The 15,502-nt window shown below is 36.7% G+C and overlaps 1 protein-coding gene across 5 annotated transcripts in view; it reads left to right on the forward strand.

Moving 5' to 3' along the window:
* Window positions 1-15,502, forward strand: part of GULP1 (GULP PTB domain containing engulfment adaptor 1) — a 141,820-nt gene that overhangs the window by 68,472 nt on the left and 57,846 nt on the right. For all 5 annotated transcript variants that reach the window (XM_041487568.1, XM_041487569.1, XM_041487567.1 and 2 more), the window contains 2 exons: window positions 429-517; window positions 13,071-13,132. In XM_041487568.1, the coding sequence (XP_041343502.1) occupies window positions 490-517; window positions 13,071-13,132 (90 nt within the window). In that variant the 5' untranslated portion in view covers window positions 429-489. The remainder of the gene's footprint in view (window positions 1-428; window positions 518-13,070; window positions 13,133-15,502) is intronic.

The following is a 15,502-nucleotide window of genomic DNA, read 5'->3' on the forward strand; positions in this document are numbered from 1 at the left end:
ATGAAAACCTAGCTTGAAATAATCTGACAGTCTAAATGGCACAAAACAGGGCACTGCAAACGTGAACTGGGTGTTTTTATGGAGTCTTGTAGCCAGCATTCATTTTAAAGCTTTCTTTTCAACCTATTTGTGTGTAGTATTTGTCTTTATCTATATGTATAATGCCACCTGCTCTGTGCCTCTGAAATCTCTGGGAGAACAGCTTAAAGGAACCTTAAAATGTCTTTCTGTATGAAGCACCTCTGGGTGTTTTGAACATAGATCTTCTCAATGCTGAAATTTCTTCCTCAGCAAAGCACATCCTTGCTTTCTCAGAATTATTTCAGAATTTTTAAGGTCATTTGCAGTGTCTTTAATATGAAGATAGATAGAACTTCAACTATAATAACAATGGGATTTTCTGCTTTCTTATGTGTGTTGTTCTGCAGGTTGAAGTGGGGAGGAAAAAACCAAACCCAGAAGCATCATTGACTGGGTAGATTTATCAACATGAATCGTGCTTTTAGCAGGAAGAAAGGTAGGTAATTTAGCTTATATTTCATGGAGACATAAATGCCCTGTAAAACTTTGGAGTATTAGGAATTATACAAAGAAAAACTTAATCATTGCCCTGAATTACTTAGATGAAAATGAGCAGCCTTCTAGAAGATGTATGGAGCAAAGCATTCTTGATTGGTACTTACAGAGCTTACTGCATTCCAAGGCTGAAGTTGAATTTCATATATCTTTTATTGCAGGATGTTTTTACACTCACACATATAAATACATAAACATAAAATACGTATTCTGTTATCTTTTTTTTGCCTGCACACTCCAAAGAGGTGCTGGAGGGTTTTAGAACTTCTAACAATCAGTGACTTTTCTTTTTATATATTCATTGGATTCTTATTCTTGGAGAAGCTATTGTTTTTTTTCAAACTGTGTTTAATATGTTTGAAATATCTCATGCAGCAGGATATTTTTAGCTGTAAGAAACTATTCTGGATTTGTAGCAATCTGAAATGGCATGCTTTCCAAAAGAATATCAAAGCACTAAATATTCAGTTATATATGTTGCTCCTCTGGCTCACTTAGTCTCTTTTCATGAACTGCTTATGATTAAACATATGTCTGTAGAAGGAGCATTAGGGGTGAAGCTTTTTTTACTGACAGCGTTGTTGATATTTCCCCCATTTGTTTGTAAGGTAGAAAATACTCAGTAGGTGACATTTCTTTGTTTTCCATGTTTTCTTCTTAAGTGTGGCACACACTGAGATGGAGCCCTTGCATGAATAAGTAGGTGTAACCTCACTTGGACTGAGTGTAAATATTTAGTTTATATAGCAAGAATTTCTGCTTTGGTGCCAATATCAAAGCTGGAAATAAAAGAAATGTTCTTACTTAGACCAACATGAAATGCCAGCATCACTGCATCCCTGTGTGTCCAGTGCATTTGTTTGTTAAAGCCGGGTGAATCAAGGTGAGAGAAGCAGTCCAGAATATCAGCATGTGACCACAAAAGGAAGATACACTTACAAAGGCTGCAAAATAGGATGAAAGATCTTTTAATACCCTGACAGCAGGAGGAAATAAGCTTAAACCCATAGCCTGTGCTCTCCTTAAGCACTGATGTGTTTCCTTTTGTAGGTAATTGTAACATTGCTATCAACAGATAGCACCTTTCAGGTGCTTGATAGTGTTGCCAAGCTTCTTCCAGATCATTTGAGAAACCATTTCATTATTCTTTAATTGAGGATTGATTTATCGCAATTGAGAGAGAAACTTGGAGTTTGTAGATTGTTTTGTCTAGGAGACTGTGTAATTATTTTCCTTTTTTTTTTTTTCTAATTACTTCTGATAATGTTTGAAGCTCAGCCTGCCAAGTTTTAGTAACAGACCAGTTGTGTTTTACTGGATATTTTCTCAGAGTTTGGACTTGAACCCAGAATGCTGAAATGCTCTGTCACTATTTCATATTGCCCTTGGCAGTTTCTGCATCTTACCTTTACAATCAGGTGTGAAGTTGTATCCTCAGTTTCCTGAGAGTATTTGAGGGGTCTCAATTAACTTTTATCTGTTTTCATTTCTTCATAAAAAGATTCTTACTAATTTCTTACTAAGTCCTTATCTAAATTTTTGGAATTTCGTTGTATTCAAAGACATTTGCTTTGTTGTTCAGTTGATTTTGTGTGTTGTTTTCTTTACCCCAACAAGAAAAAAGTATCATATAAAAGCTGTCAGGCAAAATGAAATGCAATTAGTGTGGATTCCTAATAATGATTCAGAACATGAGGAGACAGAGGAATTCAATGCTGTCATCTGTTTATTTTACTCATAGTAACACTCCTGACATTTCCATTCTTATACCCTAGGAAAAAAAAAAAAAAAAACCAAAAAAAACACCAAGTTTCAGTTAAGTAATTGTCAAGAATAAGTGAAAATTACATATTTTAAATTACATATTTTTAATGCAAATTGAAGTTCAGAAGAAGTCGGCTCCATCAATGTTCTTGCATAATAACTGCATTTAAAAACAGTTTCCTCTATAGTATGTGATTCCCCCCCCCCCCCAGATCTCACAGATATGAGATCTGGTTATTATGAAATGGTTATTTCCATTATTGATGGGTTATTTGTGGATTTCTTCTGTCCACAAGAGTGTGGCTAGTTTGAGGCATTAACAGTGTTGCTGCTGTGGCTTCCCAAGCAGTTCTTGCTAAACCCAAACCTGTTTCCGGCTGGCTGTGCTGGTAGGGTTTGTGTGAATTCCAAGTTTGCAGTGCTCTCTTATCTTGAAGCTACAAAAACAATAGCCTTAAAATCCATAGGATTGTGAGGGGAATTTAAGCAGATGTAGGTGATTCTTGGATAATAGCCAGAGATTATATCTGAGTTGGGTGGATGTACAGAATAAACGTTCCCTAATGTTCTTTGTGATGATCAGGATGCACAGAGAGAAGGCAGTTGCTGGTGCCATGGCTCCCATCTTTTTGAACTGGGCAAACTGGGTGCCAGAATGGCTGGGACTGTGCTGTTCCTGCTGATGAACTCTCTTCTCATTCCATTACCTGATCCCAGCACCAGAATTTTTTTCTAAATGCTCAACAGATTATTTAATGGACAGACATTAGTAGACAAAGCAAGAAAAGAAGCACTAAAAGCAAGCTTTCTTTAATTTTTCCCCCTTTTTCTGCTGTTGGAGGCTGGATAGCAACCTGTGCTTTCACAAAACAATTGCCATAAAATGTTGCTGAGACAGAAAGTGAGCTCTTTTAAAAATTAGTTCTGATCCTTTACAGCCAAAACTTTCCTATAAGATAAGATGTGTGGCATGGATTTTTATGGAGAGAATCTGTTTTGGGAACAGCAGCTTTTCATAAATCAGAGCAGTGCTCTTGAGAGCACACATCTCCACTTTCAGCATTACCAGTACCTCATTTTGAGGCACAGTTTGTTATCATGGGTATCATATCTGCAGTCCACTGCAATACTCAGTGTAAGTTGATTTTTGAGGATCATGGTTTGGACATGAAATAGCCACTTCAGCTGACAAGGTGTGCTGAGTGCTCTGGCTATAAAAAAAGTGGTACAGCCATTGCCTGACTCCCCAAGATTTAGTACAAACCAGAACTGGTGAGTCTGCTTGTATTTCAGCTGGTATTATTTTTATTTGTCTGATAGTCATTTGGGTTGAAGGCTTAATTGATCTGCTTAAATCTCAAATTGTAAAAAATCAAGCTGTTTATCTTTCATCCTAATAGTGTCAATAAAAAACATAAGAAAATGCGAAGTTTAAATTCAGCTTGTTTCAGAAAGTACTTACACAGGTAATGATAAATAATAAAATCTTTCAGCAGTTCAGGTTGTGATATCTGGTCTCTTATGTTACCCATGTGCTTGTATAATAGGGAAAAAAACTGTAGGCACTAATATTGACAAAAAGGTTAATTTCAGGTTTAAAGCTGATACCAGCACTTGCTGTTTGAAGTTGCATGTTTAAATACAGAAAAAAACATTCAAAGCAACATAGCCTCTCTCTTGGCTTTAGTAGAATTTGTTTCGACTAACAAATAGATGTGTTATGGAGAAAATTCTCAGTTCCAGAAATACTATATGACTCCACAAACTGTACAAAAGCAAGCATTGTTTTCCATTCGTTGATCAATGAGTGCAGTAAATTACAGTGAAAAGATAATTATCTTTACTTTAAGAGTCTCTTTCCTTCTCCCACAAAAAGAAATTGATGAACAATATTTATGTCCTTGTTTTGTTGTTATGACCAAGCTTGTGAAAAGGTTTGTGTATCTATCACATTATTGGAAGCTTGCTTTTGTTTGTGATCCAGTTTTGGGGAAGGAGTTTTGAGGAGTCCTCCTGACTTTTCATTTTCAGTTTTTCCTTTAAAGTCACACATGGTACCATGCTCACTTTGAAATGCTGTGGTGCAACAAGTCTGTAGTGCAAATGGAAGTCTGTTCAATTTGAAATATGTTTGCATTTTGAAAAGTTCAATCACTCCTTTAAGTAGCTTAGGTATATTAATGTAATCCTCCTGTAAAATCTTTCAAAATGCTAAGATGTTATGCAAATTTTTCTCATTTTTAGTATATTTGTATCTAAACTGAATTACTTACTTGTTCTTCATTTAGACTTGATTTTGTGATGAGATTTATTTACATGAACAAAATAGAAAATATTAACTATGGGGGTTTTGGTTTACTTATTTTAGTGAATGGAGTTGCTTCGCATAAATGAATTTGGCACATCTTACTGATCCTGCATCCTTCTGTTAAAAGATGCTAGTGTAAGAACTGGTGCATATAAGTAAGGAAAAAATAGCTAGCTTTTGCCTCATCAGAAATGTGGGAGAAAACTCCTGTTCCTTCCAGACAGAGACACATCTAAATAAGGGATGATTGTAATCCAAACTCTCAGCGAGCAAAAGATTGAAACTTTTTGAGTGATAAAAAACAATGCTGAAAATGTAGATATACATGACTACTGAATTACAATGGCTGAAATGGATGAGGTTGTACAGGATGTAGCAGTTTACTTTAGTTTACTTTAGTCTTTCTTTATTGTGCCCCAATGATCCTCCTTCATCCCATAAAAGAATGTCAGCCTTAGTTTTCTTATGACATGAAGTTCAATATATGCGGGAATCTAAATTTTCTGGGGTTTTTTTCCCATATAGTAGCAGTTAATAAGGTGGATAATTGCTGCCAATTATCAACTCCTGAGATGTAGATGGTCTTTATAATGCTAAATAGAATATATTGAAGTAATGGCCTGTTTTAAATCATAAGTTTCAGCAATGATGTTTCTGTGAAATGGCTTTTTATGAGTCTTACTTATGAAAGCGTAGACAGCTGCATTTAGTGGGCAGGGGCTGACATAGAAGAAACTGCAATTAAAGGTTATAGGATGCTTTTTATGTGAATGGAGTGGCTATAATATGATCTTTATTTTTATAATAAACATATGCTACATTCCAAAGATGAGAAATATTTTGTTTTATATTTTATCTGTTAATGAGAAGACAATAGGTGAAGGGCAAAAATTGATGGGGAGAAGCATAGTCCTAAAATAAATAATTTCCTTCTGTCAGAATCTATTCACATCAGTGATTTAAACAAATGGCCTATTGTATGCTGGACTACCACATTACGAGTAATGATAAAAAACGTAAAGAGGATATACTCACATAGTTTTCAAGCAATGTAAGCAGCCACAGGCTCCCCCACTGTGATCTTCAGATATTCTTGTGGTTGCACTTTGTCCTTTCATAAAAGCATTCACCTTGCAGGGGAGAAAGGGGGGGGAAAAAAAACCAAACCAAAAAACAATAATCCAACAAACCAAATCTGGGTCTAAATCTCCTTTTCTGCCCCTACCGCAAAAAAAGCTGCTGCTTGATGTTTGTAGGATTTTCTTGAACAAATGCTTTTCAAGAGTGAAGGGTGGGAGGAAAAGAAGGTGCGTTTTTGGTATAACAAATATTTCTGTTCAGCTGGTCTTGACACAAAAATAGTTGAACATTTTCATAACACTTCCACAAAGAAGTCATATGTATTCCAATTACTGTTTCTTGTCTTTCCAAGCATGGGGTCATGTGGAAAGCCAATTTTCAGTGGCCAAATCCTTTTTTTGTATTGAATTTTGACTCTGTTTTTTTGAAGTATTGTTTGTGCTATTGCTCTCCTTAGGCTGTGGCAGCACCCATTCAAGTACAGCAGCAAAGAGACCTGCATGGTTTCCACCTTCATTTGGCAAGGACCCAGAGGTCTTCTCTTGGTGGGACAGGGCTGTGCTCAGTCTGACACTTTGTGTGTGTTTGTAACATTTGTATGCAGCTGGACATGATTTGGCAAGGACCCAGAGGTCTTCTCTTGGTGGGACAGGGCTGTGCTCAGTCTGACAATTTGTGTGTGTTTGTAAACATTTGTATGCAGCTGGACACATATTTATGGTAGTAAATCCACATTCTGAAAGCAGAAGGTTCAGCTCTAATTGTTTAGAAAATAAAGGTTACAGTATGGCTTCAGAGGAGGCATACAGATGAGGAGGGTGCTCTGGAAACCTTCCCTGAAGGATTCTTGGCTCTGTGCAGCTGAGCCTGATTTTTCTTTTCTCTCTGGTCCCATAAAAATAGGAGGATAATTTCCTGTTGCTTATTTTATCTTCATTATCTTCAAAAAGGTGTTGCAGAACTGATCTTATCTCTTGCCTGCTGTAAGGAATATTCTAGGCAGGTTAACAGTGACATTCACAGCAATAACTTTTGTTACTTCTCCCAAAGCTCAGGAGCTCCTTTCCAGAAGACGTGTGTGCTGCTGAACCATAGACACGAATACTGGGAGTCTGAAGCTTTTTGGCTTCTACCCTACTAAATTGTACACAGCCACAGCCTAAATACTTGGGTTACACAGGTACACTGTGAGATTACTTGATGGGTATCTAGTTAAAGGCAAAATATCTTATCCTGTGTGAAGTAAATTAGGGCTGTAACAACCAGACCTTGACAGGAATCACAATGGCTACTTGATTTCATAATAATCTGTCCTGTAAAGTTCTTGGAAAATTGCAGAGAACATCCAAAATAGATCACTCAGGAAACACTGTTTTGTGAAATCAAATCCTTCTGAGACATAAAAGGATGTACCTTAGGTACACAAGCAAGGGGAAGCTATAGATATGTATATTTTAGTTGTTCTCACTGCTTGCTCAAACTCCTTCCTTCTCCCTCCAGCTGAATTTTACAGAAAGCTCCATTTAAACTTGTATATCACATTATTTCAGTGTTCTGGAATCAGAAAATTAAAATTCTGTTTTTATTGTGTATTGAGATTGTCATTTATGCTCCTTTTCCTTTGTTTTGACCTATTTACATAATGTTCTTTAACAGCAAGAAATTCTTCAAAAGCTTGCTTTTTAAACATTTTTTACGAGTTTAATTGGTACTCCTCCAAATTTATTTATAGTAATACTGGAATAACTCACTGAACTTTTTCTACAGCAAGACTACAGAAGTGAAATACGGAGTTGGAGGTTTGATCTCTCTATATATCTTAGTGAAAACTTGCAAAATGTGATCACTTAAATTATGTTATGCCAGTAATCTCTTTTTGACTTCAAATAAAAGCTTTTATCAAAGACAGTGGAGCTCTTGTAGCTAAAAAACGTATGACATATGGGCTAAATAGTTCAGATTTATTTTTCTTGGTTTTTCCTCCATTGGTTTAGGAATATGAACCTGTTAAAAGTTCTTAGCATCAACAAATCTGAAGTGCAAACGCTAACATTTGCTAATCACTGGTCAGCTGCACTAACACTTTGATCCTATTTTCCTTTCTTGTCAGAGCTTACATATTAGCATCCATATCTCAAAAACATGTACTATAAAATGTTTAGGCTATGCAGTGGATGTTACTGTTGAGGGAAATGCAAATACCAGGCTTGTTTTAATTTTGTAATTATGCCAACCCAGCATTCTGTGACACCATTTTGCAATTATAGCAATCAGCTGTTTAAAACCATTTACAAGGTCCTAAATATTAGACGAGAAGGACACAGGCAAAGCATTCTGCCAAGCTCACTCTGTTCTAGGGAGATACAGCTCTTTTCTTGGCAAAGAGTAAATATGCATCCAAAGCATGGCTTATGTTTAGGACAAAAAGAGGAAAAAAAAACCAAAACTATTTTTGAGCTATGTGTATTCGTGGGCATTTTTTTCTAAAAGTTTCTAGGGAAGGCTCTGACTCATAATTTCATTTCATTAGTCATAGTAACCTGTTAACAACTCTAATAAATTACTGGTATCAGACACCCAGACTTCACTCAGTCATTGCTCTAGAAGGTGGTGGAACAAATGCTGCAGCTGAGCAATGCAATAATAGGGGTAGATTTATTTGTTAGTAATATTTTGGTATTACATTCTGATGGAAACTCTGGTGCCAAGAATTGTCTCAGGCCTCAGCCTATCCATTCATGTGTTACCTGCAGTGGTCAGGAAGACAGGTTCTGCCTTACTGTCTGACCAGCATAAGGAGGCTTTGTGAGCATCTGCCTGTTTCTACTGCAGTCAGAATAAAGGAAATCATTTAACAGGGTGACAGTTCTTTCATGTCCTCTTGTGAAGGTTTTCTTTCTTTACAGATTTTTCCTAGATAATCTAGGAATAATGAAACAGTGTGCATACACTGAAGCAAGTAAGCTGTTGTTCCTGAGGCAGTAATACCTTGATGTATTATGGATCTCTTAGGATCTCTTCTTCAGGAGATTCTGATTATGCTGCTTGTCACAAAAAATATTTTTGTCAAACCAAGTTTTGTAAAACAGGAAGAAAAGACAGTTCCAAGATTTCTTCTGTTAATAATAAAAGCATCCATCAATGTGGAAATATATTAATCCAGTAAAGAATAAAGGCTTTATTTTCTACTTTTTAGAAATTACTCTTTTCTCTGTGGCACTAAAAAAGAAAAAATTAAAATCAGAGTCTTTCTCTGTTCATTGTATTAAATGAATGGCCACTAGGTCTAATATGCTTTGATAAACACTTTAGTAACATTAATTAATAAATGTTACTTAATGTTAATGAATTAATAATGACAGTGGGCTTTAGGGAGGTAGTTAACTAAAGATGCACTGCAAAAATGCCATTCTACAATCTCTTAGGGCAGTAACATGCAGAGAAATTAATCTCAAAGGGAGAACAATTTCTTGGCACTGCTAGTGCTTTCCTTTTTGGTAGATAAATGGTCAGCTGTGCTGTTATCTAACCTAATGCCATCTTCCCCTGAGTGCAGCACAGTTGTTCAGGGCCCTTGATGAAGTCCCCAAGTCGACTGCCTTCAGTGTGTGATTTGTTTGTCCCTCTGCCCTGGCTCACACACAGTATCCAGCTGTGTGGGACCGGGCAGCAGGTAGGAAATGCACTTTGGAAAGCAACCTCCCCTTTTTAATGGTAAAGGCTGGCATGGTTCAGGTGGGTGAGAGAAGGCTCAATTCTGAGCTGCATTACTCCTCTGCCCATGGAAGTGCCCAGCTCCCACCTCCACCAGTGCAATTCAGGCTGTCAGACCCTTGGGTATCCATCCCATTGTTCACTTGCTGTTTTCTCTTAGCAGACTGGTGTGTGCTGGCAGGGAACAAAACCTGAGATCTCACCCAAGTCAAATTCCCTTAAAAACTGGGCAGTGCTGCTGCTCTGGGGGCTCTTTGTGCGTGTGCCACGCACTGAGCTGTGCACACGCTGAGGTGTTGAGGAGGGGCTGCACACAGGATTGCCAGTCCTGGTTAATCAGGGCTGTGGTTTACCCCATGCCCTTGAAATCACAGTGATGACCCCTTTTTACACCTCTTGTTTCATGCAAAGCCACCCCATACTCAGAATTTCTCATAACCCAGTTAAGCATAGGTTTTATTGAACTCTGAATGGCTCAAACGCATAATTCTCAAAACCTCATAATTCTCAAAACACAACTGAGCGCTTTTTCAAACTTTAATGTAAAGTCTAAAGCAACCTGGATTAAGAACTTCAGACAAGATCTAAAATAACTGTGGTTTTCACCCAGTGTAACAGCATTACACTTCTATTTCTTTCACTTTCTGTTACTGTTAACATTAGATGCAGGTTGTCAGGTTTGGTTTTATCTGGGATTTCAGTCCTTTCTTTAGGACCTATTATTTTATTTAGCAGGCAAGTGTCTAGCACTCTTTACTGTGTAACTACTAAAATAATAATAATATGAACTGTGATTTTCATTGTAGGGTTTTATATTTTGCTTGTTGCTTCAGAATGAATAATTAATTTTTAAGCTGTGGAAACTCTTTAAAAATTAAATTAGCTGAGGAATCATGCAAACCACAAACTATATCTACATCAGATATTTGACCAATACTTCTTTTATAGGTTTTCTTTTTTCGTGTTTTTCTGGTTTATTGCATGCAAAATCTCTGAAATGTGGTTTTTCTCAACTGCTGTGAAAACAAACTAATTCTAAGCAGTGTTTCAAACAATTGCTGAGGGTGGTGTAAGTCCATAACCAGACCTCACAATTCAGAAGGAGATGCTGGTAAAAAAAACTACCCCATAACAGCTTGCATGATTTTTTGCACATCTTTACTATCAGCCTGAGTTTTGCCTTGTATTGATGAAGAGCTCTTTCCAAATCATCACCACTCTGTAATTGTTACTTGCCTCTAACAAATGGACTTCCATTGTCAGAGGAAATCTTCAGTAGCTGTGTCAGTGTCTGTGGATCTACATCTGTTGGACTATTTTAACCAACGGCACAAGACTCCTGGAGCCAGGTGTATTTTGGTACCTTGCTACGTTGCTGATTTCATTTTTAGCTGGGAGCACCTGTCCATACTTCCTGATCTTTCTACCAATTAGGGGTGCAAACAGTTACAGCAACACTTGCCCAGCAATGTTATTCCTTGCTGGAATCTCTGTCACATTACGATTGGAGGATGTTAGGAAACTTGATGATTTGACAGAAACATTTGAAGTAAAGCTTTGTACAAGATAATACAATTGGAAAGATTACCTGATGCTGAATTAAGATCAGCACTTCACACTTGACTCCCAAAATAAATAACATTTTTTTCAGATTTGAATTTGCCCTGATGGGGTGAAAGGAGGAAGAAACATTTGCAAGGAATAGTTTTGATGGCACCACTTGTCTACTTGTAAAATTGCTTTAGAAGCTACAGCTCTGTCACTTGTTCATGGTGGTACTAGGCATAAAATGAGTGGAGAACTATTGCAATTTCCTTAGGAGGTTCAGTGTTCTATTTTTATTAGATTTTCCTTTATAAATATGACCGTATCCCTACTGAAGCTGGTAAACAGTAAAGTGAAGGAACTAGGTAAATTAACCCTTGGTATTAGCGATGTGGCTGCACTTGGAGCAGCTGAAATTCACCCTGTCCTGAGTGCCATCTCCCCTTGCCTGGCCCTGCCAGCGAGCCTGTTGACCCGCTGCTTGGCTGGGCTTCGGCTTATCTCCTGGCCTGACAGGCTTTATTCCTTCTGGCCTAGCTCAAATTCACTGGGATGGTTCTTTTGCACTTTGAGATAACATCAGCCTTTGATATTCTGCTAAAGTAGAGATCAGGTTTCAGGTGTTAAAATATTCTGGGAAATGATTTTTTGGTTCTGGCAGTCCAATCACAAGCCCCAGTTAAAAGGAAGAGCCACTTTAATCATCCTCCTGGATGCTGCTGAATGGGCAAATCGTTCTTCCTTAATTAAGAAGTGATAATATCACTCTTCAGTAATGGAGCTGAACATTGCTGCCATCTAGAATGAAATTTGCTAAGGAAAAAAAGAATTCTCCCAGTTTTGTAGTTCTGATCCTGTTACTGTGGTGACCGGTGAACAATTTGTTTAACCATTTTCTTGCTTCTGCATAATCTAAAATATTTAATGATTGCTTTAATGTCAATCAGTGTCACAGCTTTTGCTCTTCAACAGTTTGAAGGGAACAGAACTTTATTGTCCTTAAGTGTAACTAACAAAAAAGTTAGTAATTACTGTGACTGCAACTCCCCATAAAGGCAAATGTAATTGTAATTCTACCCTTACGAGTATCTAAGGGTAGAATTTTGCTTTAAGCTGTTAGTCTGTTACTTAATAAAGTTCCAATTTTGTGACTTTAATTCATGCTCATTTAAACCAGCATAGTTTCAAGTTAGAAAATACTACTAAATGTTCAGTATATGTCATATAAAACATTAATTGGATTTACAAATTCTCCCAAATGTGTGGTAATGAAAATTAGTGTTTTTGAGTGTTTTTGTTTTCTTAAAGGCTCTCAGCTGAGAAAATTTTGAAAATTTGTTTCTAAGATTTGTAAATAAAAGCTTTTTCTTAACATTTGAAATTCCATCTTAAATTGTGTAGAACATTCAAAAAGGCCATTAAAGTAAGAGGAGAAGATGTATTTGACAAATAATTACAGAATTATGTCTATGCAACAGGAAAAGAGTCTTGTAATGGAAAAGTTAAAGAGTAAATATGCAAATTTGTTTAGCATATGTATGGAAAAATTACAGATGATCTGAACTTGTAAATCAGATCTAAAACATATGAATCTGATGTTCATCATTTTTCTTTTATAAGGATTAGGACTTTCTTCTGTCATTTGCAACTTGGATAATTTTTTGTTTGTCCCTTTAGTGTCTTGACAATTCATCAGAAAAAGGACATAATTGATCAAAAAAGCATCTTTAGATGCACAAGATGCAGTCAGTGTTTTAAACAGCAGGATGCAGACAATCCTGATCTGAGGCAGAGCTAGCAAACAGCCTCAGACCAATTAATACATTTGGGGGGAGGAGTTGCAGTTCTTATGGAAAATCAAGTTGGTTAAAATGGGAAGTGTGCCCAACAGAAAGAAGCAGGTTCTTTCTTCTAAGTGTTTGTGTAGGTGTGAAATATTTCCCTCCAGCTGCTCTAACCACTTCAGACAGCTGGTTTTTTGAGTAAGAGGATGAGTGTTGAACTTTTCCACAGATGTACTATTATACTCTAGTTAACAATCGAATAACCTATTCAGTGCTTCTTTTATTTTGCTTTTCTGTAGACAAAACATGGATGCACACTCCTGAAGCCTTATCAAAGCATTATATTCCCTATAATGCAAAGGTAAGAAAAAATGAAGTTATTTTCTCCTCATACTTTTAGAATGCAGCACATTCTATCTTGTTTTTGACTTGGAAGATTGCAGAGACGTAGATTTGCCAGATGAAATAATGAAGACAAGCTTAATAAATGTCTGTTTTGCAGGTGAAAATGTTCTGTTTTTAATGGCCAGTTGATTCTTGTTCTGAGCTGTGGTTTACAGAAAGCAACCTAGTGTTCCTTCTCTGCTTGATGATGTTTTTGTAAATGGATGGAAGTTTTGAGTGCAAAGGAATTTAACATCAGGCTGCATGCTTACAATATTGTTAAAATTAATGACAAAAACTTCTTTTAAACAATATCAAAGGCAACGAGTAACAACCCTTTCTGCTGGATATATTATGTCAAATACTCTGGAAATGTGATAGAACAATAATGGCATTTTTGCACCACAAAGCCAGGAGCCTTACTTTAATTTTCTTATCCCAATTACAGAGAGGTAAGTTTATGTAAGTAATGGTTCCATTTGTCTAATGACATCACTTGGCAGGAAATGCATCTTACCTAAATACCTGAGAACCTAAAGGTTCCTAAATACTTACCTAAATACCAGCTTAAAAGATAGTCTACTAAAAGGAGGAGAAAATATACAGCCATCAGCATAACTCATAGTAGACTGAGTAATGAGCAATTATTCGCTTAAACTGAGAGTATAATTTAATATAATTATATTGTGTGCTGTTCTGGATGGTGTTCTCTTATGATTGGTATTTCTTAATATAAAAACCTTTCTTAAAATAGTCTTAATAAAAATAAATGTGAAAATTCTTTATATAAATATATATACACCAAAATATTTCTTTCACAGGCCAGGGTTCAGGTTTCTACAAGTGTTCCCTGCTTTTGTATTTGCAATTTTCTTTTGCTTAGCATTGCCACACAGTGAGCAAGTGTTTGTAGTGGAAAGTGGAGTCTCTTTCTCACAGTTGCCAGGTTTTGAAAGTGTTTTCATTCTATGTTCTCCAACTGAATTTTTGTCCAAAGGATGTGTTACCCTTTAACTGAATAGCCTTGCCAAACACCTTGGCTTTATATTACACTTCTTCAGAGGGAGGATTACTTGCTGTGGTGACTGTGCCATGTCTTTTAAAAGCAAGCTGAAGCCAGCTTTTTTTCAAAGCACTGAACAGTGTCTGTTCATTTCTGGTCTTTGAGAGAAAAAAAGAAGCCTCCCTCGTCTCTCGTGTTTCATTGTCTTGCCTAAGAGCAGATCTGGTGAGTAGGTGTCAGTGCAGAAAAAGAATTAGAATAAAGAGGATGGTGCTAAGATGGTGGTAACTGTAGAAACAACAGCATCAGCAACTTCTGGAGCAGAAGAAAAGATTGGAGAATTCCAGTCTAAAGGAAGTCTGCTCTCAGACTAGTTAGGAAGACTCTTGGTCCAAAATGTCTTTCCACTTATTTAGGCTGATATGTGCCTAAGTGTCCTCTCCAGTTCTGCTCCTGTTTGTTGTTTATTCCAGGGCCTACTCCACCTTTGTGGTGGCCTCTAAGGTCTGCCAGAACAGTTGTAGGAAACTGGGACTTTAATGCCATATATGCTGGGTTTTAGTTTTGTTTTATTTATTTATTTTTGAAGAAAGTTAACCCATTTTTTCATTTGGATCACAGTAGAAAATTCTTATTTAGAACTGTCAGTCATTTGATTCAAAGCAAGCAAAAAATTGCTCCGCTCTGTAACTGGAGTGCAAAGGGATTCCTTACCCTGTTTATTTATTTACACCTGGAAGAAATTCACAATGCTTTTGTGAACTTAGCTGGCATATGCAGGCATAACAACAATAAATCTAGATGATATTTCCACCTCAGTTCTCAAGTATCATTCTCATAAAGTCTTGCAGTATTTTTCACTGGAAGAGCAAGTTATGTATCTATCAGTACCTTATTTGGGGTTTGCAGCATTTTGGGTTTTAAGTGAAATGTCTTATTGATTTGATAACTTGTAACTGTGTTGTGAAATAATGATTAAAAGCTTCAGAAAACCTTCATAACACAAGAATTGAACAAGACTCATTGTTTTTTGCCCAAACTGTTCCAATTCTCTAACACTCAGTTCATGTATCTTCCATGTTTGTTGGGAAGACAACATTGATCCGATTTATTTTAAAAAGTAATCATGTGAGTGAAGAATGATGTGTTCAGAAAATCAAATCAGTTTGATGGAAAGTAATACCAGAGATGTTATTTGTCCATGAGCAAGTGAGCTGTATTCTACTCCAGTTTTTTGGATGCAGATTAGTGTGGATGGAAAAGTGGTTTCTGTTCTTCATAAGACACAAAAATAGTTTCTCTGACACTAATCTGAGATGATCAGAACACGGGCAGAGCTTACTG

The sequence above is a fragment of the Pyrgilauda ruficollis genome, unplaced genomic scaffold (genome assembly GCF_017590135.1).
Source record: "Pyrgilauda ruficollis isolate IOZ18807 unplaced genomic scaffold, ASM1759013v1 scaffold81, whole genome shotgun sequence".
Taxonomy (NCBI): Eukaryota; Metazoa; Chordata; class Aves; order Passeriformes; family Passeridae; genus Pyrgilauda; species Pyrgilauda ruficollis.